The sequence below is a fragment of the Ailuropoda melanoleuca genome, chromosome 19, assembly GCF_002007445.2.
Source record: "Ailuropoda melanoleuca isolate Jingjing chromosome 19, ASM200744v2, whole genome shotgun sequence".
NCBI lineage: Eukaryota > Metazoa > Chordata > Mammalia > Carnivora > Ursidae > Ailuropoda > Ailuropoda melanoleuca.
Genome location: NC_048236.1, coordinates 5,105,173 through 5,132,912, shown reverse-complemented (window position 1 = coordinate 5,132,912; position 27,740 = coordinate 5,105,173). Strand labels below are relative to the sequence as shown.

The 27,740-nt window shown below is 42.0% G+C and overlaps 2 protein-coding genes across 3 annotated transcripts in view; one reads left to right on the top strand and one right to left on the bottom strand.

Moving 5' to 3' along the window:
- Positions 1–12,397, top strand: part of PLA2G7 (phospholipase A2 group VII) — a 41,680-nt gene extending 29,283 nt beyond the window's left edge. For both annotated transcript variants that reach the window (XM_002919004.4, XM_019799428.2), the window contains 8 exons: positions 432–525; positions 2,758–2,826; positions 3,364–3,490; positions 4,440–4,553; positions 5,653–5,744; positions 7,178–7,348; positions 9,586–9,734; positions 10,843–12,397. In XM_002919004.4, the coding sequence (XP_002919050.1) occupies positions 432–525; positions 2,758–2,826; positions 3,364–3,490; positions 4,440–4,553; positions 5,653–5,744; positions 7,178–7,348; positions 9,586–9,734; positions 10,843–10,973 (947 nt within the window). In that variant the 3' untranslated portion in view covers positions 10,974–12,397. The remainder of the gene's footprint in view (positions 1–431; positions 526–2,757; positions 2,827–3,363; positions 3,491–4,439; positions 4,554–5,652; positions 5,745–7,177; positions 7,349–9,585; positions 9,735–10,842) is intronic.
- A 1,990-nt stretch (positions 12,398–14,387) lies between these two features.
- Positions 14,388–27,740, bottom strand: part of TDRD6 (tudor domain containing 6) — a 16,708-nt gene continuing 3,355 nt past the window's right edge. The window contains exons 3-7 of the mRNA XM_034648260.1: positions 21,833–27,737; positions 20,310–20,434; positions 18,725–18,814; positions 15,356–15,419; positions 14,388–14,518 (exon numbers count right to left, since the gene is read on the bottom strand). Coding sequence (XP_034504151.1) covers positions 14,388–14,518; positions 15,356–15,419; positions 18,725–18,814; positions 20,310–20,434; positions 21,833–27,737 — 6,315 coding nt within the window. The remainder of the gene's footprint in view (positions 14,519–15,355; positions 15,420–18,724; positions 18,815–20,309; positions 20,435–21,832; positions 27,738–27,740) is intronic.

Here is a 27,740-nt window from a genome sequence, read left to right as displayed (position 1 = left end):
CTTTAGATCATAAGCCAGTTAGAATGAAAGGAGTCCCTGATTCGAAGATTCTGGTTCTCGGTGTAATGCTCCTGAGGTTCAGTTCAGTTTCAGAATATTCCCTTTGAAGTTTGGCCAACACCTGGCATTGGTACTAAAGAATAGCCTTTCTAAATACACCTGTAGGTAGGGAAGTGTCTCATCTTAAGCACAGAGCTAGCAGTGGGGAACTGATGATTAATGATTTTATGATCTTGGGGAAAACTCCATGCTTCAGGTCCTTGGTTGGTAGGTATCTAGTAGCAGGCTTTTTAATGAATTTACTAGTAATACCTAAAAACATAAATATAAATTCCACAGGTCAGGATTTGCACTAAGAAGATGTAAGTTAAATTAACCAGCAACATTCAAGTCAGAGAGAACACTAATTATCATCTCTCATTGTTGTCTAGGTTCAATGACAACTCCCGCAGACTGGAATTCCCCTCTGAGGACTGGTGAAAAATATCCACTAATTGTTTTTTCTCATGGTCTTGGAGCATTCCGGTAATGTTTGAAAGGCTGAACAATTTTAATTCCCAAGGACCAATGACCGAATGCATTCCCCCCCCAAAAAAGAAGAACAGATTTTAGAGTATCACACTGGCCCCCATCTTGGAGGAATTGGGGTTCCTCAAACATTGGCTGTGGTCCGTTGATCAGTCCAGTCCTATCTTGTCAAGTAGTTTGATCCCTCCTTCTAGCTCATGGAGACCAGCCTCATGACAAGAAGGGAAGGGTTTACATTTTTGGCTGTCACCCTTCTATATTATAATATTTACACCCTCAAAATCATCCCCTGGGTTGGGTCTTCTGAGAAATTGACACCAAGATTGGGTTACCTGTGAAAGATATTTATTGGGAGAAATGTCTGTGAAGGCTAGAGGGAACCGAGCAGGAAAAGATAGAACCTTCAGATCATGATGCAGCTTGAACACATGGGAAGGAGATGGGGAATGGAGAGACTGGGTATGAAGAGTCTCAGATTACAGCACACTTCAAGGAGAGATGGGACCAGGCCAACTGAGGGAGTGCTTGACCAGAAGTTGCTCATCAAAGGAGTCCTGCATCTCACCAGAATGGGCCTACATTAGTACCCACGCTGTGCCAGTCACTGGGTGCATCCCACAGGAAGCTTAGCTGGTGGTGGTGGACCTAGAGGGGCAGAGGCTGGGTGGGGTCTTTAGTCAGCTATGCGCTCTATGGCATGACCTCTGACTGGCACATTTGCATGACCTCCACACCCTCTCCTCTTCCATCTTCTCAGCTGCCTACACTTTTTTCTACCTCAGAGGATTATAAGACTTTCAGAAATAGGTGGCTTTTAGCTGGCAAGAAGTTGGGTGGTATCTGCAATAAGAAATTATCTTCAGGGGGCGCCTGGCAGCCTCAGTGGGTTAAGTGTCCAACTCTCAATTTCAGCTCAGGTCATGATCTCAGGGTGGTGAGATCGAGTCCTGCAGCAGGGTCCATGATCAGTGGGGAGTCTGCTTGAGATTCTCTCTCTCTCCCTCTCCCTCTGGCTCTCCCTCTGCTCATGCTCTCTCTCTTTCTCTTTCTCTCTCTATCAATAAATAGATAAATAAAAAGAAATGATCTTTGGTACTTTAATTGTAGTCTAACTAGTTTTTTAATTTCTACTTAACCAGTGGTTGGCAAATCCAGCCTGCTGCCTGTTTCTATAAATAAAGCTTTATTGAAACACAGCCACATTCATTCCACCTTTTGCATTATCTGCAGCTACTTTTGTGCTATGACAGCAGAGTTGAGTAGCTGTGACAGTTATTATATTGCCCACTGGAAATATTCACATCCTGACCTTTCACAGAGAAGGTTTGCTGATCCCTTCTTGAGTAGGTTGTGTGTCTTCAACGGTAGAAGATGGAATTCCTACTACCTCCGTTTGGCTCTCTATTGCCATTTCCTATTGAATGAATGAAATGTGAAGCTAGTGCAGAATGAAGAATGGAAAGGGGGTATGAATGCAGTTGCTTAGCACATGATTCTTTGTGTCCAATCATTTAACTAAGAGTTGCCATGTGTTCAGTCTTTCCCCTGTTTTAGACATATTTACGAGCACTGAAAATGTATTACTCACTTGATAGTTAGAGTAATCCCACCAGGTACCCTACCATGACAGAGGAAAGATCAGTGACTTATTCAAGGCAGACAGCTGATCAGTGGTGGATTCAAATGCAGGGATCAGACTGTAGGTCCCCTTCTCCTAAGCACCACACTGCACTGCCTTCCTACGTATGCGGTCTTATGAGAACTTCACAACTGTTCTAAAGCAAAGGCAGTATTAGTCCCCTTTTACAGGTGCCGACAAAGATTCAATGATGTAATTACCTAAAGTCATATAGCTGATAAGTAGGAGGGCCAACATTAAAGCCTTCTCAAAAGCAATGCTTAGAATCACCGCATCAGGGTTTCTCGATCTTGGGACTCCCGACGTTTCACAGAAAACCATTTCTTCTTGTAGAGGGTGGTCTTACACGCTGTAGGATATGTCCCTCTACCCACTAGATACCAGTAGCACCCTCTACCCAGTCCTGATACCGCTACACATGGTCAAATATCCCTTGAGGGGCAGAGCTGCCCTCTTTGAGAATCACAGCTATCTGGTTTACCCCCTGGCACTACTATGGGGGTATAACGGCCTCCATGTTCCCAGGCTTATTAGCGGGCCCTGCCTAAGCCTGGCTGGTAGTTCAATGCTTTCCTCTTTTTGTTTTGAAGGACAATTTATTCTGCTATTGGCATTGATCTGGCATCGCATGGGTTCATAGTTGCTGCTGTAGAACACAGGTAGGTCACCTGGGCTCTAACTTCCAAAAAGATTTATAAAATTGTATCCGTGAAATTGTCAACTGTGGTTACATGATGAAGAAAAAAAGGAGACCGAGTTAAACTTTCAGGAGCAGCTAGCTTTTCTGGGGTTTATTGTGTGCCCTGTTCATACACCATCATTTAATCTTTGTAAAAACCCTTTGAAGTGGTTACTATTATCACTGGTTTGAGGAGGAGGGAAACGAAGCTGGAAAAAGGTAAGTAACTTGCCCCAAACCAGATGGTGAGTAAGTGGCAGCACTGGGATTTGACTCCTGGTGTGAGTCTCTAAGGGACCTCCTAGAATTGTGAAGATAGAATGGGTGGATTTGACCCCAGCAGTGACGTTTTCGTAGACTCCCTTGGGGGCCTCTTTGATTTTAAAGCAAAAGTAGAATGGAAGAAGACAGGGAGGTCAGAAAACTCAGAGTGAACTTGGGGGTGGGGGTGGGAGCATGGGAGGGGACGGAGAAGAGGAAGAGCGAGTGTAAGTCATTGAATCTGTTTGCATTGTAGGGATGGGTCCGCCTCCGCGACTTACTATTTCCAAGACCAGTCTGCTGCGGAAATAGGGAATAAGTCTTGGCTCTATCTTAAAAGCCTAAAATCAGAGGACGAGGAGATGCCTGTACGAAATGAGCAGGTACACGGCAGCAGGAGGGGAGGGGGCGTGGTGACTCAAAAGCATATGCAAAAGGATGACGCTTGCTCATGCCATTTACATAGTGCAAGGTGCACTCCTCGCTCTCCTATATCCCATTCCCCAAAGACCTGTCAGAAGATTCTCTGAGTGATACAATTCCCTTAATGAAAAGTCCGGATCGTAGTAAAAACAAATGTAAAAATCCTGAGAGAAGACAGTACATATTCAGAAATTTTTCGCAATGGAACGTCTAATTTGAGAACCTCGGAAGTGCTAGAAGAGAAATCCACAAAGATCCTCCTTTTCAAGGCAATATTAAAGACACTGCTTTTCGAAGATGCAGCATGGAATAGTGTTCCGAGGCCAGACCTTAGAATCCAACTTTCTGTGTTTGAATCCTGGTGCCATCACTTCATAGTGATGATTTTGGACACGTTAGTTACTGTTACTTACTTACTGTTCTGCCTCTATTTTTATCTGTTACAATATAATGCATAATAACAGTATCTTTTTCACAGGGGTGTCTGGAAGATGAGAGAAGGCACACTGGCTTTCACCTCTGTGCCAAGCTTTCCAGTGGGTGCTTTACATATGTCTTTGCATTTAATCCCACCCACTGTTCACTGAGGTAGGCATTATCCCACAATAAATGGAAGCTCAGAGAGGTCGGGTACCTCATCTGAGGTCACACAGCAGGTAAGCGACAGAACTAGGAGTTGCACTAAGCTATAACTACCTGCAAAGCTGGGGCCCGTGTCATCACGCCGGGCTGTGTTCCAGTCACCAGCACTTAGACATTTCCACTTTAGACGCAGTCAGCCATGTTTCCCACAGGCAGTGCCTACACAGACTCTAACGTAAGTGTCACATTTTGTCATTTTTTTGGTCATTTTTCGAATCTTTGTCATTTTTTTATTTTGTCATTTCCTTTTTCTAATAATCATGTTAGGTACAGATAAGAGCAAAGGAGTGTTCGCAAGCTCTCGATTTGATTCTGGACATGGATGGTGGAAAGCCAGTGAAGAATGTCTTGGATTTAGAGTTTGATGTGGAACAACTGAAGGTCAGCTTAAGAAAAAGCCATTTCCCTTGTCCTGTCATTCTTTATTTTTCCTTCTTATCTGCTTTTCTGCTGTAATGCAAGGAATGACATGACAAAGGGCTGCAAATTAAAAAAAAAAAGTATACGTGAACTGTTACAGCACTGAGGTATGTGTTAGGTCCACTAGATATGAAATGCCAACAGCCAGCTTTGAGCTGCAAAAATAGCAATTTTTCTGGTTCGACTCAGTACCTCCAGTGGAAGTGGTGTAAGTTCTGGGACGGCTTTTGCATATTTCTGAGCTTGATCCTGAAAGGGTGGTCAAAAGTTGTCAACAGGCTATTGAGAGGGAGTGAAAGACTATCAAAGTGGACAGCATGACCAAAGGCCCAAAATTGTGTGTGGAGGTTGGAGTAGACGGGATAGAGAGAACTAGAAGTACTTCAGTTCGGGCAGAAGATGATGGTCTGTTCACCTGATACTGCAAAGAGTTTTTGTCCCTTAGCCAGCCCCTCCCTCTCCTGCCTCCGTGCTTTTGGACGTGTTGTCCCCTTGGCCTGACACGGTCTTTTCCCTGAGTCTTGCTTACTCTTCAACTCAAGTCAGGCATCGCCTCCTCCAAGAAGCCTTCTTGGACCGCAGCGCCACCCCTGGGATGGTGAGCTGTCTTTCACACGTGCTCCTGGGCACCACCCGCTGTGTCTGCATCGTGCGTCTGTGTCTCTTTTGCCGCCGGTGGACTGGGGTCTCAGTGAGCGTGGTCTGCGGTGCCTGCACAGAGCAGGTGCTCAATAGATACGCGTGGAATGAACACACGAATTAAACGTGGAGCGGGGAGAGGCAGAAGCCTGCAGTGGTGTTGGTGTTTCAAGTGTGGGTGCCTACGTGGATCATTAAGTTTACTTCTGAACTTCTACGAATGCTCAACACGTAAACTGTGTGTGTGTGTGTGTGTGTGTGTGTGTATGTGTGAGGATACATGTGTATGTATTTCTTTTACAAGAAATCAAAAGACTTAACCATGCCCATGAAATGAATGATAATTTCATAATTTAAAAAACCGTTCTATACTAACCACGGGTGAGATAGTGATGAATATATATTGTGCTTTTTCGTGTAGGACTCTATCGACAGGAATAAAATAGCAGTGATTGGACACTCTTTTGGTGGAGCCACGGTTATTCAAACTCTTAGTGAAGACCAGAGATTCAGGTAAGGGGAGGCAAAGAGAGAAAACGGCAAGTTATTGGAAGAGGGGAAATGATAACCCATGTGAGATAGAATATCTATCAAATTCTTACCAAGGAAAGGATCCTTCAGAGTTTATAAGTCTGTTCTTTTGCCCCCATAAAGTACTCTATATGAATTTTCCCAGACAGAAACCATCTACTTCTCTTGCTATTAAAAGCTCTCCCCATTCTTATGTATTTTCCTGAATCATTCTTATTTATCTGCTTAAGGGCTTAATATTTTCACTGGGAAATGTATCTTTATATATACATTTTATCTATGTCATAATGGTTGTGATATCAGTCGTGTATCTTACGATATTTCTGGAGTTCCCCAATATGCAAGGCATTTTTTAAATTATTTTTTTTTTCCGTCTTTAAGATGAATAGAGGTCTTGGGGCCCCTGGGTGGCTCAGCCAGTTAAGCACCTGGCTCTTGGTTTCAGCCCAGGTCATGATCTCAGGGTCGTAAGACTGAGCCCCAGGTTGGACTCTGCACTCAGCACAGAGTCTGCTTGAGATTCTTTCCCCCTCCCTCTCCCCCTCCGCTCCTCCCTCCACTGGCTTTCTCTCTCAAATAAATAAATAAATAAATAAAATCTTTTTAAAAAAAAGATGGATAGAGGTCTTAAATTACAGTTATTTGAGCAAGAGTCAAGACCAGGCTCTGGTCTTACAACTTGAAAAAATATTTTCTTTCTTGAACCACGGCATCACAGACTTGATGAGATCATGAAGAACCAACCATATAGAACATGGGTAGGACCCTTTGTGAAACTTCACCTCACAAATTTTTAAAATCTGTTTCCATAAGGGAATTCTCTTCTTTTGCCCATTTAGCACATAAAATGGAGTGTCCAAAAGGTCCAGAAATGTAGGATAAGCTTACTTTTAAAAAGCAAGTTACATTTTCAAATGATATACCCCTTGTGTTTTTCTTCAACCTCCAGACACTTTTCCAGGTGAAGTACCTCTGACTATAAAGCTTCTGGTCCAACAGTTAACTGTGAGAAAGGCATAATAAATTGACTGCAGAGTGCCTAGAAGGTCTGGAAATGCAGGGGCAATATGCGTGTATTGTATATGTCTTTGGACACCCCACAGTTTTGGAGAAATTATTAAGAATTTATTTTGAAAGCAATGTAGCAAAAATAAATAAAACATCATAAAGACACTATATCTTTCTAAAGGTCGCAATTTCTAAATGCCTCCTAAAGAAAATGATTATGTAATTCCAAGTCTGCTACCTTGTAAAGCTAATCATAGCCCCTTCCCACACTGAAGTATAATACCCATGAGATAGCCCATAGTAAACCAGGATGGTGTGTGCCCATTAATGCTAACATCACTAGAAATTCCGTATGTCAGTCAGTGTGTAACCAGCCTTCTTTTGTCATCGTCCCCGAACTCCTGCAGGTGCGGGATTGCCCTTGATGCTTGGATGTTTCCACTGGATGATGAAATATATTCCAGAATTCCTCAGCCTCTCTTTTTTATCAACTCGGAACGGTTCCAATATCCTGCTAATATCAAAAGAATGGAAAAAAGCTACTTGCCTGGCAAAGAAAGAAACATGATTACAATCAGGTAAGTATTAGTAAGTGATTTATTTCATCATCTGAAACAGAAACTTGCAACTTGGATAAACATCAAAAGATAACCATTTGGTAGGCATGACAGAGCTCTTAAATTCATTGTTGAGACTTTCGATGAGGGAGAATATTAGATAATTTCAGGGTCTAAGTGCATTTATGCTTGCTCTTTTTTGAAATGCAGATATTTTGAGTAGCATTAACATAAGTCCTTCATATACTGATAATTAAAATTTACATTAGGATACATGCTATTTTTATCTAAACACAAGAGCAGGCTTATGCATTTGGGGGCTGGGGTAGGGAGCAGGCTAGACTATGAATTTTTGGGGGGGAAAAAGGCAGAGCATCTGTTGAGATCCGCAGTGTGTACCTGTGTAGAAAGAATATGAATTTAGAAATTCCCCAAAGCTATAATGGGATGCCCTTGAGCATCAGTGATATGCTGATATCGTGGGTGTGAAAAAGAAACCCCAGTAGAGTTTTGAACTGACAATGTGTTGTTACAAGGTAGGGCTCATCCCTCTTCTGAAACCTGATTTATTTCGAAGAAGAGGTGGTGGGAAGGAAACATAAACCGTATAGGCAGCGAGCACTATGGGGTCAGAGACTGGTGTCTTTTCCACCGGAGGTGTTCGGGAAAGGCTGCTTGGAAGACGTGGGAGTAGAACTGGTCTCAAAGGATCAAGAGACTTTAGAAAGATAGGAGGATCTAGGTAGTTTAGCTTCAAGTTAGTTAAGGGCTTCAATATTTGTATGCACAAGTCTATTTAATTCTAAAACAGAAATGATGCAGAATGTCTAGCCGTCCTCAATCCCACTTCCTTACTAGGCTCTTCTCTACCTTTTTTTCTTCCTTTCTCTGCTAGGAACCTGGACAGAATAGCTCATATTTCATAGTTCATCTGTACTTCCATTTTTACTTTGATTCCTATGGGCTAACTTCCCAAACCCCCACCAGTGTACTGCAACTCGCCCGACCAAGCACAAAAAAGGCCCAGCAGATTATTTGCAGCCTGGACCCTGCTCTCTGCATCCATTCGACCTTGACCTTGTAGACTTCCCCTATTTCTCCTCCCCGGGATATTACAACCCTACTCTTTGCTGCTCCTCCTATCGTGGAGACTGCTCCCTCTCTTTCTCCCCTACCTCCTTTTCCTGAGGCCATTCCTCCACTGTCGGGAGCATCCAGGAGTCTGCTCCTGACCCTGTTTCTACCTGCTTTGTGCTTCTGACACTCAGCTTGTGAGTGGAAGCAGGGAAGTAGGAGTGGGGGAGGCAGGTGGCTCTGGTTCGAGGATGGATAACTGAGAGCTGTGGTTGGCTTAGCAGAAGCAGCCGCAACGGGCAGGGCTGGAAAGATGTGTTCTAAACTTGGGATCTCTCAGCTTGAGCCAGGGAAATCTGGGTAGAGATGTCTGGCCACGCACTAGGAAAGTAAATGCTTGTATTATACACGAAGCCTTTGGAATAGAGAAGACCACCAAGTGGGTAAAATTGGTCTGAGAACAGAATCTTGAGGAATGTCTTCATGCATGTGATGAGCCAGGGGAGAACAGAGTGATGAGGGGAAGAAGGGAAGGTACAAACAAGGGAAGAGAAGGTCGAGAAAACACAGGAAAAAGAAAAACTGCAAGAAAGTATCAAATGTCTCAGAGGCAGTAGAAAATGAGCCCTAAAAAAAGGCCGTTGTACTTGATGTGAGGCTGTTGGTGGGTTTAAGGAGCAGCATAAATGATACATATAAGATACTTACAGTTTAAACAATACAAGCGAAAGGGTTTTTTTCCTTAAATCTACTTAATCCTAGGCTTATGTGCAGTGTGTTTTGACCAGCATCAAATAGATATGAAGTTAAGTGGTGTTGGTAAGCAAATGTAATAGGCTTCTGGCTCTGGGTACACAGTCCCTACGATACGTACTACATTGTATCAGCTCAAAAAAAAAAAAAAAGAAAAAGAAAAAGAAAGAGCTGGAATCATTTCTTCTAAAGCCAAGATGCCAAGGAAGACTGGAATCTTTGTTTACTAGAAGGGAGATGAGTATATACACTAAGATCCCTATACGTGCAGGCTGTGACCCGCAAACACATCTAAAGGGACCAAAATCTACAGGTTTTATTTCCTTAGTTTTCAGTAAATAGCCGGTGAGGCCAGTATCCTTCCTGTACCCTAACTACAAAAATAATGTTCTCAAACTATGTGCTTTATCAATGTCTCATTTCTCTTTCAGGGGCTCAGTCCATCAGAATTTTGCTGATTTCACCTTTGCAACTGGCAAAATAGTTGGATACATATTCACCTTAAAAGGAGATATAGATTCAAATGTAGCACTTGATCTTAGCAACAAAGCTTCATTAGCATTTTTACAAAAGCATTTAGGTAAGAAACTAAGAGTATATTTCATGACATAAACCAGGTGATTCTTAGGACAAAACTGTCTTCATCCAGCATTAGTCCTGTTTTAACTGTCTCCAGCTGGTCTGCAATGTAACAACAGGGCAGTAAATCAGTTTGAAAACAAAAGCATGAGAGATTTAATTCTGCTGCTTTGCACGCTATGTATGAGTCTACCTGTTAAAGGTAATAGTGTTTCTGCGCAGACTTGGTGGACTCCCCTGCAGAGGGGCCTGGCAGCTAGTGGTGTCTAGTCCCATCTCTCTTTTTTAAAAAAATTTATTATGTTATGTTAGTCACCATACAGTATGTCATTAGTTTTTGATGTAGTGTTCCATGATTCATTGTTTGTGTGTAACACCCAGTGCACCATGCGATATGTGCCCTCCTTAATACCCATCACCGGGCTAGCCCATCCCCCCACCCCCCTCCCATCTGAGATTCTCAGTTTGTTTCCCGGAGTCCATAGTCTCTCATGGTTTGTCTTCCCCTCTTATCTCCCGCCTTCGTTTTTCCCTTCCTTCTATGTCCTCCATGTATTCCTTATGTTCCACCTATAAGTGAAACCATATGATAATTGTCTTTCTCTGCTTGACTTATTTCACTTAGCATAATCTCCGGTTCCATCCATGTTGATGCAAATGTTGGGTAATCATGCTTTCTGATGGCTGAATAATATTCCATTGTATATATGAACCACATCTTCTTTATCCATTCGTCTCTTGAAGGGCATCTCAGCTCCTTCCACAGTTTGGCTATTTGAACATTGCTGCTATGAACATTGGGGTGCATGTGGCCCTTCTTTTCACTACATCTGTATCTTTGCAGTAAATACCTAGTAGTGCAATTGCTGAATCATAGGGTAGCTCTATTTTTAACTTTTTGAGGAGCTTCCATACTGTTTTCCAAAGCGGCTGCACCAACTTCCATAGTCCCATCTCTTAGAAGCAGCTGCTGTGGGGAGCTCCTACCCAGCGGACCAGGCCGCTGGAATCATGCATCATTAGTGAGTCTGTGCTGCCATCTAGAGGCACTGAGCTGTTTCATGCTCTCAAAACGTTTACTACGCTTAACTACTGTTTCTATTTTACAGGACTGCAGAAAGATTTTGATCAGTGGGATTCTTTGATTGAAGGAGATGATGATAATCTTATCCCAGGGACCAACATTAACATAACCAGCCAACATGTCACTCTACAGAACTCTACAGGAACAGAGCAATAGAATTTAGATTAAAAGCACCTTTTTAAAAGTCTTGTTTAAAAACGGTCTAAAAGTGTGTGTGTGTGTATGATTGTAATGTATTTTCTCAAATAACTCATATTGTAAACTGTAGACTATACCATAAAAGTGACTGAAGCTTAGACAAATTTTTTTCTTTTAATGTAAAGAAAAACAGATGTATATCAAAACCATGCCAGCCTAAATTTTGATTTTAGTAAGATGATGCTTTTTAGTGTCAAAATTAATAACTACTTTTACACTACTTTAGTGGATAAGTATATCAAAACGGGCACAATGCTAAAGAAAACGTGTTGCAAAGACATAACGCTCCTTACAAATACAATACAGGTTTTCATGCCTCTTTTTTTTATTGTGGGTAGAATTGAGTTTTAGCAACCTGGTATTCTAGATAGAAACTGGAAGCACTTCCCTTTGACTTTTGGTCATGAGAAGAAAAATTAGATCAAGCAAATGATAAAAACATTGTTGTACCACAGGATTCGGGACACTAACCCATTTCAATATCGTAACTAAATGGGGAGTGGCCAAGGGTAAGAATACTGGAGACAAGGCAAAGGCAGCAGATTAAAATGGATTAAAGAGAGTTTATAATTTGTTTGCATTTACTTGATGGTTTATTTCTGGTGGATTCTCCCTACTCAGGAAAGGTGCATAGGACATGACACTCCAGTTATAACATGTTATTCACCCAAAGGCTGTGAAGGATAGCAAAGGAAACATTCAGAATTACTTTTAACTGGTTGATTTTTTCCAATTAGTTTTATGTTCTTTAATTCCGTATGAAGTCGTGGAAGTGGGATAGAACAATACAAGCAGACGTTGCTTTAGTGGGCTTTGCAGTTTACTGCAGTTCTTCCGAATTGAAGGTTCGAGACTTGGAGTGGAGGAAGTAACAGCAGGTGGGGTGGAAATTGCAAGAGAACTGGAATTCAACGTGGGGCCTGAAGAGGGGACTGACTTGCTGCGATCTCATGATAAAACGTGAATGGCTGAGGAGTGGCTTCTTATGGATGAACAAAGAAAGTGGCTTGAGATGGAGATGCTGTGAAGATTGTCGAAATGACCACAAAGGATTTGGGAGTTATACTTAGTTGAGAAAGTAGCGGCAGGGCATGAGAGGACCGCCTCCAGTTTGTAAAGAAGTTTCTGTGAGTAAAATGCTGTCAAACAGCATGCAAGAGAAATCGTTCATGGAAGGAAGAGTCTGTCAATGTGGCGAATGTCCTGGTTGTCTTACTTTTAAAAATTGCCACAGCCACCCCAGCCTTCGGCAACTGCCCCCCAATCAGTGAGCAGCCATTAACATGGAAGCAAGACCCTCCAGCAGCAAAAAGACCACGACTCACTGAAAGCACAGATGATGGTTCGCATTTTTTTTTAGCAATAAAATAGTTTTTAATTAAGGTATGTATATCGCTTTGTTTAGACAATGATATTGCACATTTGATAGACTACGCTGCAGTGTAAACATAACTTTTATATGCACCAGGAAACCAAAAAAGTCATTTGACTCACTTCTTTATGGTATTTGTAGTGATTTGGAACTGAACCCACATCTCTCTGAGGTAGGTCTGTACGTGGAGGTAAAAAGCTTAAAACTTTATGCTTATACATCTGGGAGTCATGGGAGATGGTTTTTGTTTCCCGAGGAATATAAAAATGTGTGCCACTCATTAGTTAAGTATATTTTGGCTTAATTATGGTCTGGTTCCTATGAATTCATAACTGTTTAAGCCTGTGTGAACAGGAATAATCAGAACTCCGTAAGCAAGCCTGGTTAACCATAACTATTCCATCCCCTACCCCTTCTGCTCAGTTAATAAGTCGTGTATTTGGATGTGACACTTCAGACTATCTTAATGTTTTAGGGTGCAAAATCACTCATTTTGAGAAATCTGACTTCTATCCTATCCTATAGCCATCCTGATTTTTAAAATTCTTAAAGACTTAAACTTCTTAGCACGAAACTGAGGGCTTTCTGGTCCTAATGTATCTTCTCTGAACTTTTCTGCCATTAATCCACAATTATATCACCTGCAGGAATGAACCAAACTTGTCTCTTCTTATTCCAAGAACAAGCAACATGCTTCCTACCTCAACTATGTTTATTGCAAAACCCTCTCCTTTCTACTTGTTGAAATTGTACCCAGGTTTCAATGTCCTTAGTTCTCCCTATTCCCCCTTGGGCTTCGGGGTCCGATAATGTTTCACAGACATACATCGTTCCCCACCTTCACGTAGCAAACCTCCTTATTTGTTTCAGAAATGAATAACCCTTCCGATTGTCCTGATGTCTCATTCAGTAGCATCTTTTAAAAATCTTTTGTCGGTGGTTCATGCAGATGCTAAAGGAGAATAAAACCGCGGAAAAGACCTAATGAGTTAAAATTTAAAAATATAATAATGACCCAATGTGCACACTGAGTATCTTTCAAGCAAAAGAATACTATTTCTGGTCTTCAAACCACTTCAAGAAAAGGTTTTATTATCCCCATTTGACAGATGAGGAAGATCAAGTCTCAGAGGTCTTGTACAACCTGTCCAGGTCACATATCTCATTAGCAGCATACAGCTAAGAGGCATCCCACAGCCAGGATCTGTACCACCACCTACGCAAAACCCTGTTTTAACAGCATGGGCTCTGAAGTTAGATGGGTCTGGGTTTGATCAGGTTTCTGAGACTCTCCAGCTCTTTGACTTAGAGAAGTTATGTAACTTCTCTAAAAAGCATCAGTTTTCTCACCTATAAAATATGTCTAATATTGATATGCCCCTTGTGGCTGAGATTTAAATGAGAAATGCATTTAAAGCATCAGTTCAGGGACTGACCTGTAAGAGCTCATATTGACGATTACGGTTTCCCCCGTTACTACAGATAATCCAGAACCACACATGTTCCAGAATCATATTTCCTTTTTAATCAAATGAAACCACCACACCTTTCAGGAGAAACTTTATTCAAATCTGGGGTCATATTAGAATACTTCCAAAATCAAACAGAATATTAGTCAAATGTTTAACTAGACAGATGGGGCAAAGCTTTGGAAACAAAACAAAAAATCTGGAGGAGGCGCTGCTACCAAAGCCATCCCCCAAAGGAGCATCATACACTTGTCATAACCCTATAATCCTCTACTTTAATTTAAGCACTATACTCAAAAGAAACAAAAATAGGGGGTTTTTTTCCGAAATTTGGGTGATGTGTTAGCAAATTAGCAAAATAAATCCTCCTAACTGATTAGGAACACAACACATTTAAAGGGAGAAAAGAGAGAAGAAAGATCCAGATCCGTATATACAGCGACACCGCTATAAATCCACTGCATCACCACCCTGACATCTGTTTGGTTTTCAATGCACATCAAAGTTTTCAAAAATGGCAGCTTTTGGTGACTACAAGCTCCCCGTTTGCTCGAATGCTCTGTCGGTCCGCACGAGATCCTTCTCATTCAAGAGCAGCTTCTGACGGACTGGCCACATCTGTGGATCCATTGCTAAATCTATATCACTTCCAGACCCCTTTTCTGGGAAAAAAAAGAGAGAGAGAGAGAGAAACTTCAAGTTGAAAATGAAAGAAACAAGAAAATTATTTACATGGTGCTACCACAACAATGTAATGTCCTCTCAAAATGGTGAGAATTATTCTATGGAGAAATATTCCTGCAGAGATTGTTGGGGTTTTTTTTTTTTCTTTTGGTATTTGGGTTCTCACGCTCTACCTGTCATCAAACAAAGTTTCTCTAAGACGTTATCAAATGGGCATATTTTATATTTTGCTAGAACGATGTGAGCCAAGCTGATAACCAAGTAAATCCTTTGTTCTCTTTCGTTACTTTGTATTTTTCATGTAATACTACAGCCCCCCCAGAGCTGGTTTCATTCTCGATGTACCTCAATTCTAAGAACCAGCGTGCTCCTTATGAACAAGAGGATGCAATAACCGGTCCCTTCCGACAAACCGAATCTTACAGATAAACTAAAAACCTAGAAAGGAATTCCAAGATTTTGTTTTACATACAGAGATCATTTGAATGTATGAGTTAATCAACACTGAGAAAACTCTTCAAAGTCTTTTGAAATATGAATTTATCAAATTCACAATCTAATTTTCAAGATTAATGCAATCAACAAATAAGTTTTCTTATGATATTTCAAGAAATCCTCTTTTTGGTTATTTATCCCCAGAAGCACATTTAATATTTTTAACTAAAGAGTTGTTTTGGGTTTGTTTTTTTTTTTCCCTACTACTGACATCTAAGGAAATTGATAAACCATTTTTATTTGAGGATTCAGGATAACGGTATCTTTAAGATTTAGCAAACTGGTGATAAGAGTTATTTTCTTTTAAAAACACAAGTTACCTTCAATTGTAGTCTCATCCGATGACCTGAAGTAAAGATCTTTTCTCCTTGTGTGGAATGTAGCCTAACAAAAAGAATCTTTGGATTACTACCAATCTTTTTTGTTACAGACACAAAATGATTAAAATCAGAAAGGGGACCATAGAGAAACCAGAAAAAAAAAGGTAAATAGTGAAACACGTATCCTTTTAAAAGCATGATGATCTGATATTATAGTGAAGAATCATCCGAGTACATTTTCTATCTTTCCAATACTTACTGCCCTGGAACATCTCTCCTGGAGCAATCCACACAAGGAATTCAGTACCCTTTTCCAATTTTTAGCTCCCAAACCCACAACTCTAGTGTCTGGTACCTTTTTCAAGAGCTACTATTTGAACACATTATCCATTATTAAAGACTTAATGAAGAGGGTATTCCTTTCAACAAATAACAGCACTGTGTGCGTACATGAGGTCTGTACAGAAATCAATTCATGAGACATATTCTTCCCGTGAAATGAAATTGCTCAGATGAAAAAAATTTCTAAAAAAAAAAAAAATGTAATCAGAAAGTCTCCAGGTGTGGGGTAGTTTATCCAAACAGAATCTTGTATGTATTTATCTATGCATTTGGCTGTGGATTCTTGAAAATCAATGAATGGAAAAGATCAGAATGGAAAAGAAAGTTTTAGTAAATACTGAAGCAACATAAATGAAGCAAGTTGTTATTTTTGACAAGTCAACAAAAACATGGAATTAATATAAGAAGGTAGAGAGAGACGTCTGATGATTTTTCATAGTGGAACATTTCAAGTGACCTTAATGTGCCCCACTAGGAGGCTTGTTTTAACAAGTGACTGACCATTCATGTCATAGAATGTTATGCAACTATGGCCTTCTGGTTGCAGCCAACTATGGCCTCTTTCTCACACTAATTACAACTAAAAATTCTGGAATGAGGGGCGCCTGGGTGGCTCAGTTGGTTAAGGGTCTGCCTTCAGCTCAAGTCATGATCCCGGGGTCCTGGAATCAAGTCCCGTGTCAGGCTCCCTGCTCCGTGGGGCGCTTGATTCTCCCTCTGCCTGCCCCTCACCCTGCTTGTGCTCCCTCTCTCTCTTTCTCTCTCAAATAAATAAAATCTTTTTAAAAAAACTCTGGAAAGAATACAAAAAGCAACTATCTGTGGACCCTGAAAAGTAAATAGGTACAGGCTGATTGAGAACTGAAGTAAAAAACCAGAATAATGACTCATCACAGTGGTGAGGTTCGCAGGTTTGCGTTCTTCTTTCTTATTTTTTCCTTCTTTGTCTCCTAGTTTTGACCTGAAGCCCCAGCAAGTCAGAGCTCAAGTCTTAGAGAAATCCCTACTTCTTGCCAGCGGATAGGGAAAAGAGGCCCCTGAATGCTAGGGAGTGAGGAAAGGGTGGGAGATCTCTTCAGTGGTTTTCGTGTTTTCTGCCTGGCCCTGTCCTGAGCCCGGCCTCACTTGCTGCCTGGGGACAGCCGTCAGCAGACAGGCATGTGAACATTTGAGAGAAGATTCTGCCCGGTGGAACTGGGAAAAGAGCCGCCCATTACCTGAAAGGGTGGAGTGGGGGTGGGGGTGGTATTATTTTGTCTCTTGTTTCTCTCTCCGCTTCACTCCAAAGGCAGGCTCAGTCAAGTGAAACAGAAGTGCGTGACAGCTCAGAGGGAAGAGAGAAAAGGAATTGGAAAATGTGAACCCCTAATACTGTATATGAACTGATAGAAATCCCTAGGTCAACCCTGAGCTATGCATACGCAGAAGAGAACCAGCTCAGATGGCAAAGCCTGTAAGACCCGATCTGCTCTACACAGACCTGCGACCTAAGTTCCTGAGTGCCTTATGCTCTGGACAGACCCAAACACCACAGCAATGGCTTTGAAAAGTAAACTGAAGGGCGCTGGCTGGTTCAGCGGGTTAAGCGTCTGCCTTTGGCTCAAGTCGTGATCTCTGGCTCCCGGGATCCAGCTCCTGTGTCAGGCTCCCTGCTCAGCGGGGAGTTTACTTCTCCCTCTCTCTCTTTGCCCGCCCCCTTGCTCCCCTCCACCCGCTCCTGCTTGCTCTCTCTCAAATAAATAAATACAATCTTTAAACAAACAAACAAAAGTAGGAATGCCCGGGTGGCTCCATCGGTTAAGCATCTGCCTTTGGCTCAGGTCATGAACCCAGTGTCCTGGGATTGAGTCCAGCATCCGGCTCCTTACTCAGCAGGGAGCCTCCTCCTCTCTCTCTTTTTTTCTCTCTCTCTCTCTCTGACAAATGAGTAAATAAAATCTTTAAAGAAAAAAAAAGTTAAAAAAAAAAAGTAAACCAATACTGGAATCAACAAGCACAGGAGAGACAGAACTTGTGTTATGAACCTAACAGTTGATCACCCGCTAAAACAAGAAACTTCAATATTTTCTAGATTTTAACAGGATCCAAAGTTTTACAACATAATATTCAAGACATTCAAGCTGTAATCCAAAATTACTCAACATACAAAGAATCAGGAAAAGTTAATCATTTTTCAAGGCAACCATTTTTTTTTAAAGATTTTTTAATTTATTTATTCGACAGAGATAGAGACAGCCAGCGAGAGAGGGAACACAAGCAGGGGGAGTGGGAGAGGAAGAAGCAGGTCATAGGGGAGGAGCCTGATGTGGGGCTCGATCCCATATCGCCAGGATCACGCCCTGAGCCAAAGGCAGATGCTTAACCACTGTGCCACCCAGGCGCCCCTCAAGGCAACCATTAAATGGCAAGCCCCGAGATGACCAGGTACGGGAATTATCTGACACAGATTTTAAAGGAAGAAGCTCAACAAACTCCAAATAGAATAAACTCAAATGCCCAGATGTTATAACAGCATGGGAAACTGTCCCCCATATCATTTTAAATGAAGAACACAGAATATAAAACTATGTAGAATGAAATCAGTTATGCTCCAAATATGTAGATGATATACTTACATTCCATAAAAACAAAAAAATTATGAAAGAACACAAAACAGATCAATTTCTTTGTCTCGGATGGATGTATTACAGGTGACAGATACTTTCTCCTTTTAAACTCTGCATTTTTCCAGATTTTCTACATCAAACATATTTTATAAAGGTCTCAGACACCAAACAATTTTCATGTTTAAAATCCCTCCAAAAAATCAAAGAGTAAAACATTCAAAACTAGTTTGCCCAAAGGGATACCTGGCATAAAATCAAGAATCATTGATTTTATGCCTGCTGTTTTTCATTGTTGTTATCCCAGTATTAGTATTTTTTTTCCTCCATTATTCCCAAACACAAGGGCTTTGGAAATAGCTTAAGTCACCTTTTAAAATGAAAGATAATGCTCTCAATAATTAGTATTTATATAATTCTGTACCTCAAACGGACTCTTATCCAATTTGGGTATGCCATTCCAGACATTCTCAGGGTTCACTATCTCCGCCATACCATTTGAAAGGTTCAAAACCTGCAAAAGAAAAAAAAATTAATAAAAACTGGTAGTTTCCAAAAACTCTAAGTGATTTACAGACCATAACAATCCTTCAAATGAAATATCTCAAAAGGCAATGAAAATAATTTTATTAAACTTCAATTTTATGTTTCAATTCAACAGAACTTCTGTTCAATTAACATATTGTGTATCTATGCCTAGAGGTCAAAGATGGCTAAAAATGAGATCTCAAGAAGTTCAAAATTTTGTGGAAAAACAGACCTATACGCAGAGCATTACAATACAATGTAGGAATTACAGACTTCTGTAGCAGGAAGAATAGGAATATAATATAGATATCAAGCCAAAGTTTTTTGGTGGGAGGGGGAGGGTGAAAAGATGGAGAGATTTTTTTTTTTTTTATTAAAGATTTTATTTGTTTGAGAGAGAGAGCTCGAGAGACAGAATGGAGAGGGAGAAGTAGACTCCCCACAGGGCTGGAAGCCTGATGTGGGGCTCAATCCCAGGACCTTGGGATCATGACCTGAGCCGAAGGCAGACGCTTAACCGGCTGAGCTACCCAGGCATCCCAAAATGGAGAGATTTAGAAAATAATGCTAGTGAATGCTTCCTGGAAGAGGCAACACAAAATGAAAATGAAGTTGCAATGAAAATCCTTAAAAGATAAGTGAAAATTAATCACTCTGGGAGGGGGACAGAATACAAGTGAATAGAACTGCATTATTAAATATATAGGTATAAATAAGAGAAATCAAACAGTTTGTCGTCCATCTAATATAAGGTACAAAATATAAACATAAGGCTGGAGAAGAATATGGACACCCAACCCTAGAAGACTTCCAGGTCCTCTAGAGGACCATGCCGTGTTAATGAGCTTGACTTTTCTATCCTAGACTAGAGGTTCTCAAATTTTAATGGTATAAGAATGCACATTCCTGGTCCTACCCCCAGAAATTCTGAATCGGCCAGCCAGGGCAAGGTCTAGGGATCTACAATCTATGAAACACACCAAGTGATTCTGATACGGGTGGTTTTTAGATCACAGGGGAAGCACCATCAACTGGAAAGCCCCAGCAAGTTTTACACGCAGGAATGCCCTAGTCAGATTTGCATTTGACAAACTTCACACTGGCAGTTCTAGAGAATCAACTGAAGGAAGACTAGAAGAGGTAAACCAAATAGAAGGGTAATAGAGCAATCTACTTGTAAAGCAAGAGGCTTAAAACCAAGGCAGTGGCATTAGGCATAAAAAGTTTTAACTAAGCGATAAGAAGTGGAAAGTGTACAATTTGGTGACTGATAGGATGTCAGAGAACAGGGAAATGAAAGAGTCTAAGATGGTTTCTTGCTAGGATGCTTGTAGATGAACTTTGAAATGACTCTTGCTCCAAATTATCAGGAGGAATGATGCAGCAAATGTCTGTTCAATTGCATTTCCTAGTTGGTAATGTCCGGTAAAATTTCCGTAACAGTCACCAAGTACATTTGGAGGTAAAATACTTCCACTTACCCTTGTGCCTTCTTCAGAGATTTCTAGAATCTCACATTTAGACCATGTGTTTCTTAGACTTGACCACACAACACATTTGGATCCAACAGTAAATCCTTTCAGAGCGTAGGTTTTCTCCGGTTGAGCTGCCAAAGTGAAGAAAGCCTCAATGCATACCTCTTAACCCCTTAACGTTAGATACGCAAGCAAAGCATTTTCTTAATCTGCACTTGTGTTCCTATATAATCAACATCGTGTATGGTCTGAGTCTGTCTCTTTTCCTGAACTTTATTTTAAATTCTTCTGGTGCCCCATCCCAAGATAATTCCTTTCCGCTTTCTTCAAAAAACACCACCATGATTTGATGTGGTTTTGAAGGATATGAATTGGATTCCTGACTTTGTAACTTGCTCCTAAAGGCTGGTTATTGTTGCCACATGTGGTGTGGTCCATGGTTACAACAACCATTTCTTTAGCGAAGCACCATATTACAAGTTAGCAGCCATTCTTATCATAAAGCTATTACTCATTATTATTAAAATGTGGCAATGAGGACTAAAAATCCAGAGTAATACTTAAGTAAATCACGGTATATCCACAGAGTGGCGTACCAGAGAGTTAAAATATTTTGAAACCATGTTTCAGGGATTAAAATGCAGGATTACCCACTACGATAATGTGATTTCTGTTTAGTTTTTAAAAATGTATGTAAATAGACACACAGAGACAGGGTGAAAGACGACAGCAAGCAAGTGCACTGCCGCTTTACCAATGGTGGGATTAAGGCAATTTTCATTCTCTCTAGACTGCTATTTTCTCTCTTCTGTATGATGGCTCAAATTTAACAATATAAAAATTGACTTATAAAAAGTCTAACATTGATTATTTTAAAAACCCTAAAAGTCATTCCACGTAACTTTTAAATCTTATTAAGTAGCCAAGAAAATATCCATAAATGTAATTTATGAAAAGTTAATGACAATAACTTAACGTTGAGTTTGAACCTCGATATTTACTCACGGCTGTTCTCTTGTATGGTTAATATAAGCTCCCTAAATCCAGTGTTTGTTTAGGGGTTTCTAAATCAATGGCAAGGTATATGCATAAAACAAAACAGTTAAATTTGAAAACTGCAAAAGTAATCCCTATCATCAATTCATGCCTACAGTATAATGCTTAGCAAAGGAACGCTGTTTTGTTAAGACTCTCCAAAATACATAACCCCTTGATTTTAAAGCTTATTTGTTTACATTTTAAACATAATTACTTTAGGAGACAAATTTTAAGCATTCTACTTTTAAACACAATATTACCAATTCAGCATTCCATCCAGCACGATTCTACATTGATTTCACAACTTAATCTCCCCACATTTAAAATGATCTTCATGAAATCCAAATCTGATTCTCTTTTCAGGTTCTAATCCCTTTCCCCCAAAATTAACATAAAAAACCAAATAAGACCAAAAAAATGATCATTATTTTTAAGACAAATAAGTACTTTTGAAAGGCACTGAGTTAAATAAGGTAAGAGAAATCACCTACCTGAGACAGGACCTTGTAAAGCATTATGGGGCTTCCTTCCAGCTCTGGATTCTTTCTCAGAGAACAAAGTCAATGAAGAAATGGCATTTCTGTTGTTATACTCTGTAAATTCTTCTTTATATGTATTCGCTTCAATCTGCATGTTGGGATCACGATTCTTTCCATGGGGATGCAATGGTGACCGGGGCTGATCCTCGAAACATTCCACACAACTTGACTCTCTTGTGTCTTCTGCACACGTGGGTTCTTGGGCCTTCCGACCAACTCTTAGAGACGTGGGGTTTATTTTGTCATCCAGACACATCTGGGCTGTGGGTAATTCGAGTTCCGGCTGTCTCTCCGAGTCACAGCTCAGGGGGAGCTGCACCGTAAACGGCTGCAGGGTGGCTCCTGGGCCACAGCCCTGGGGCAGCGGCACTATTGGAGGCACCAGGCCTAGCTCTTCTTTCTCTTCGTCCCCGACGAGAGAATGCTGTAACTCAATGGACTCCAGTTCCAGGAACTCCTTGGATTCATCAACGGGAGAAAGGGGCACCTCGAGGGAGTTCAGTTCTAGTATCTCCTTTGTTTCGCTCGCCTGTGGTAGGAACGTGTTAAATCCTGTCATGAGGTAGTTATCATCAAACTTTTCCTTGTCAACCATATGGCACTCTATTTTACCTTCCAGTACCTCGGGGCCAATTTTACCTTTGCATGGGTTTTCGAAAGCTTCAAAAATGTTATCAGTGTCAGGGTCATAGAATTTACTTGGCTTGGTTTCGATAACCTTGAAGTCTTTTTCAACTCTTTCAGGGAGCTCATCTGTCTGTGGTTCTAGGTATGGTGTTTTCTCTTGTCCAGGTTTACTGCTGGGTTTCTTAAGTCCAGCCTCAGGACTGAGGGGCCCAAGGGCTCCCTTTGTCTCTGGGCCTTTTTTTTCATAGGGCAGATTGCTGTTACTAATACTAATCTTAGAATATTTCTTCATTTTCTCATTAATACTCTCTCCTTTGCTTTTCAAGTCAACAACTGCTAAAGGGATATTACAAACATCCCTTTTGATTTCTAATATTGTTATCTCCAACACATCTTCTGTTACTATTTCATAAAAGTAGTCATTTCCCTCTTGAGGGCACACACCTTCTGAAATATTAAACCCTGACAGGCAACATGGAAAGGCTTGCATGGGGACCACCAAAAGTTCAGAAGGAATGTTCCAGAGTGCTTTGGGGTCCACACAGTCTTCAATGTTTCCAAAGTCTACAAGTCTGACGGATACAAGATAATCATCACAAACATTGGTGATAAGTGCCCGATAATAATGCCCATCTTCTCTGTATCTCACGATGCAAGGATCTCCAATACGAGGGCATGGGACACAACGTCGCCTGTCTGTTACCTGTTCTCCAGCAGTTTGTACTTGTACTTCTAGATAATGAAGTTTCTCAGTATCAGCAAACTGACACCAAAAATACTCAGGTCCATCTATCACGGTGGCATAAGCTCTTATCATTTTCATCTTTGGGTTATACCAGTCAAGAAACAGTGAAATGTCGATGCCAGTTTTGTTGACAGACTTTGAACAGGCACTTGTAATTATTTGATTAGAAAGTCCTGCTGGAGATTTCTCACTGAAAGCATATCTGCTAATCATATCTTCTGCTATGACCCCATGTTCATCCGCAAGAATAACTTCCCACCTGTCTTGAAATTTAACAAATTCACATCTTATTTGAACCTCATCTGTCCTTTGGGAAAAGTAATGCATCATTTCCTTGCATTTTAAAATCTCAGGGACCCAGAGTCCCCCCAAGGAGCAGTGAATGCACAGTCCTGGTAACAGTGCATTCATAAGGTCAAGCACGCCTACCTTGTTAGTATTAACCATAGAAACATTACCGTAATCGATAAATTGTACAGAAAGAAGGTCATTGGGTTGCTGTTCTTTGACCACAGCTCGATACCATAAGCTGTCTTCTGGAAAAATAGCACATATTACATCCCCTCTCTGCAAGGGTGGACCTGAATAGTATTCTGGCCTCGTTCTTACATCGTTTAATCTCTCTGAAAGATGAGTGATTTCAGCTTCATCTTCTGTTAGTTGAACATAAAAGTCTGAAAGGTCATTTATATGAGAAACATACACAGCTGTTTTAAGGCCAGGCATTATAATCTTCTGAGGGAAGTCAGGAAATTTTAGAGGCAAATCTTTGTTATAGGAGCCTCCTATGTTTCTCTCTGAAGGAGTAGCTTCTAGTTTTGCCGCTTTCAAAGGTGGCTCAGCAACACTTTCTTCTTTCTTTTCTGGTGTTAGTGGACACGCTTGATTACCCTGATTTCCCACACAGTCCTGATCCGGAGTGACTAAGTTTGTCTTTGCTGAGCTTCGTAAAAGCTTGGTTTCCTTACATGCTGTGTTGATCTTAGATTTGTAGGATTCTCCCGAGATCTCCAAACTACATAATTTGTTCTCTACTGATTCACTTACGTACTCTGTAGGTGACAACTTCATATTTTCCTTCTTAATTTCAGGAGTTTCAGTTGCAGCAAGGAGTGCTTCACTTTCTTTCTTTCTTGTCCCACCTTTGTAGCCAAGGAGCCCTAATTTCTCATTAATATTAGCATTGATTTGAATACTGTCATCATATAGTTCTATAATCAGTCTTCCGTCCGGATCTTTTGCTACAACCAAAGCCTTCAATGACGTGTCTAAAATAGTCTCCTGAAACCACGTTGTAATTTCTTCTGGTATATGATCAGAAATATCAGATAATGAACATTTAATGGCTTGCATGGGCAAAAGTAAGACATCATATGCATCACTAGGTATTGGAAGCAGATCATCGTTTGTTACCACACAAATGTTTCCAAAATCCACAAAGAAGACTTTATTTGTTTTTTTTTCTATTATTATCCCCCTATACCAGTTTCCATCAGTATACTTGGCAAGGCACAAGTTTCCAGGGATCAAGGGAGATGTTTTTAAATTCAGCAAAACTTTACTTAATTGTGTAATGTTACAGGACAACTGTTCTAAAATACTCGCATTTCTTCCCAGTTGGCAATAAAACGTCCAAGGGTCCTCAACATGTGTTACATACACGGATTCTTCACTTCCAATTTTCATATCATGTGTCGAATAGTAGTAAGAATGTAGCTGAACAGAGGACTCCAGAGGCTTCTGAAGTTTAACCAGTCTTGCGAGTCTCTTCTCTACCAAAAAATGGCAGGCGCTCTGAAAGGGTGTTAGCAAATCCACAACATTAAACAGTTCATCTTGTACTGAAGCCAAAGCAAATATCGTGCATTTTAATTCGAGATTCTCTTCCCATGCGTTGTCTACAAATTCACTAAAAGCCTGTATTGCCTTCTCATCCCACGCAAAAGGATTTTGACCAGTTGGTTGAATTAAATTGTATAGACTGCACCGAAAAGCCTGAGCCTCAACCTTGAGAAACTCTTCACTAATTGAGTAAATATTCTTCACAGATACCATTTCTTTGTCTCCATAATCTACGAACATTACTTTGACATGCTCTGCGGATTGTGCCCCGCTAATCACAGCTCTGGACCATTTTCCATTTACTGTTCGTTTTGCCAAGCAAGCGGGGGTGGTCGCCTGGTAAGGAGCAGCCGTGTTCTCGCAGTAGTCCTGGATATTACACATCAAAGTATTAAATCCTTCCATGTTCCTGGTCAGCTGACACCAGAAGTAGCCAGGGTTTTTGACATAAGACACCTTGACTTCTACTGTACTTCCAACTTTCAGCTCTCCTTTACAAGAGCCTGGCTTAATTTCCAAGAAATTCTGTATAAGAGAAGAATAAACAGATACTCTTTTCTCTTTTTCCCACACAACTAGTCCAGTTGGAACACCTGTAATGACCGTCGTATCAGTCAAAATTTCTGAAACAGATGTCGTTTTGTCTCTCTTGGCTTTCTGTTCTGCTTCTCCCTTTTTGGCAGGAGACATCTTGTTATTTTCAGCAGTAAAATGGCTTGAAACATGTCCTGGACAGTGGGCATTTGTGGGAACACTTTCCTTTGTTTCAAATTCCTGATACTTGGCATACCCAGCTTGAGCAATCACCTTACTAATGTTTTCTTCCCCTGTTCTCGATTCATCAAGAATCTCAATAACATATTGATTATCCTGCTTATCAAGGACGTGGATAACTAATTCTTTGTGGAGCACAGTCTTTTTAAAAAAGGAAACTGCCTCCTGGCTCCAGTTTTTCCCCAAAGGCCAAATATCCGCTAGTGTGCACCTGAGAGCCAGTATGGGTAGCCGCCTAAACTGGGGAAGCAGCATCCTCACGTCATACCAATCCACATTTTCCAAACTGCCACGGTCAACTAGAAACACATCCACACTCCTGTCATCTAACCGGGAGACCATAGCCCGATAATACCCGTTTTCTTTCCATTTGACGCAGCAAAGGTCATCGGGTTCGGGTTTCAAAACGACGCCATCCAGCTTACTGGCTGAGGAATAGAAACTGCACATTCTTCTCATCAACTTGCTGAACGTGCCTTTGTGTTTCCTCAGCCGAATCCAAAACTCGGAAGGAGTTTTAACAAACTCTACCTGGGCATCATAGAAGGCGTTTATCTTTAACCTGATAGACCTTAAGGCCGGGAGTGAGATCTCTTCATCCACATCTTCGGCAGGAGACGGAGACTGAAAAGCGGTTTCTGGTTCTTCCTCGTCCTCTCCGATTCCCTGGCTCTGAAGGAAACGGTCAGCCAAGCAACAGGACTGGACTCCAAATACACAGTTCAGATTGATCCCATCTTCTCCGTACAGGGTGACGTAATACACGTGCTCAAAGGAACAGTAAAATTCAATCTTTGCATTCACTGCCTGGCCAAGTATCAGGGCCTTCAGGTCACCGACCTGTGACCGAGACCAGCCTCGGCCGCCGTCCCAGAGTCCATACAAAGCGCAAGGGTAGGTCACCACGGGCATGCGAAAATACTCAGGCAGCAAGTAGCAGAGGCTGCTACAACTCACTAACTCCTTCCTTCCATAGTCTACATGGAGCACCTGGGCACAGCGCTGGGGCCGGAAAGTCTCAAGCAAGAGCGCTCTGTACCAATGTCCGTCCAACCCGCAGGACGCACACGGAGAGCCGGGCTTGTCTGGGCTCTCCTCCCTCTCCTCCCAGGTGCCACTGGTCGAGTTCTCATCCCCCGTCCCCATGGAACCCCGGTAGATCTGGGCCATGCTCTCGGACAGGCGGTGGATCTCCTGTGAGAGGCTCCGGAGCTGGCAGTGAATGCGGTGGGGGTGGCACACCTGGGTCACCACCACGGGCTCTGTCACGCCCAGCTGCAGCTGCGGGTAGAAGTAATCCAGGCCAGGTTGCTCCTGCTTGGGAGGGACTCGCGGGAGGACCGGGGCCCCGGAGCCCATGCCCACAGTGGCCGCCTTTAGGTAGCGCTTGAGCAGCGAGCGGAAGAGGCTGTCGGGCACCTGCCGCGCCAGGCCGAGCTCCTGCATCTGCTGGAACAGCCCGGGCACCTCTAGAAGGACCAGGCGGTGGAGCAGCAGCACGTCCAGCACCCGCCCGTGCACCTGCTTGCCCTGCAGGCTGCTGAGGAAGTCCACGGCACTGGACGGCCAGTGCTGGGTCTCGCCGCCACCTCCCCCGCCGCCGCCCGCCGGCACCAGGCCCGCCAGCACGCAGCCCAGTACCTCGCACGGCAGGTGGAAGAACTCGCTGCGCCCTGGCGCCAGCGAGCCCGCGCCGGCCGTGATGGTGCGGCCCTCGTCGAGCAGGAAGACCCGGCTCTCCTGCGCCTGCTGGCTGACCACGCGGCAGCGGTGCCACACGAGCCCCACCTGCACCAGGCACAGCTCGCCTGGGGAGGCCGAGGCACCGCCCAGCGCCCACGGGCCGCGCGTGGCCGCCGCTTCCTGAATCTT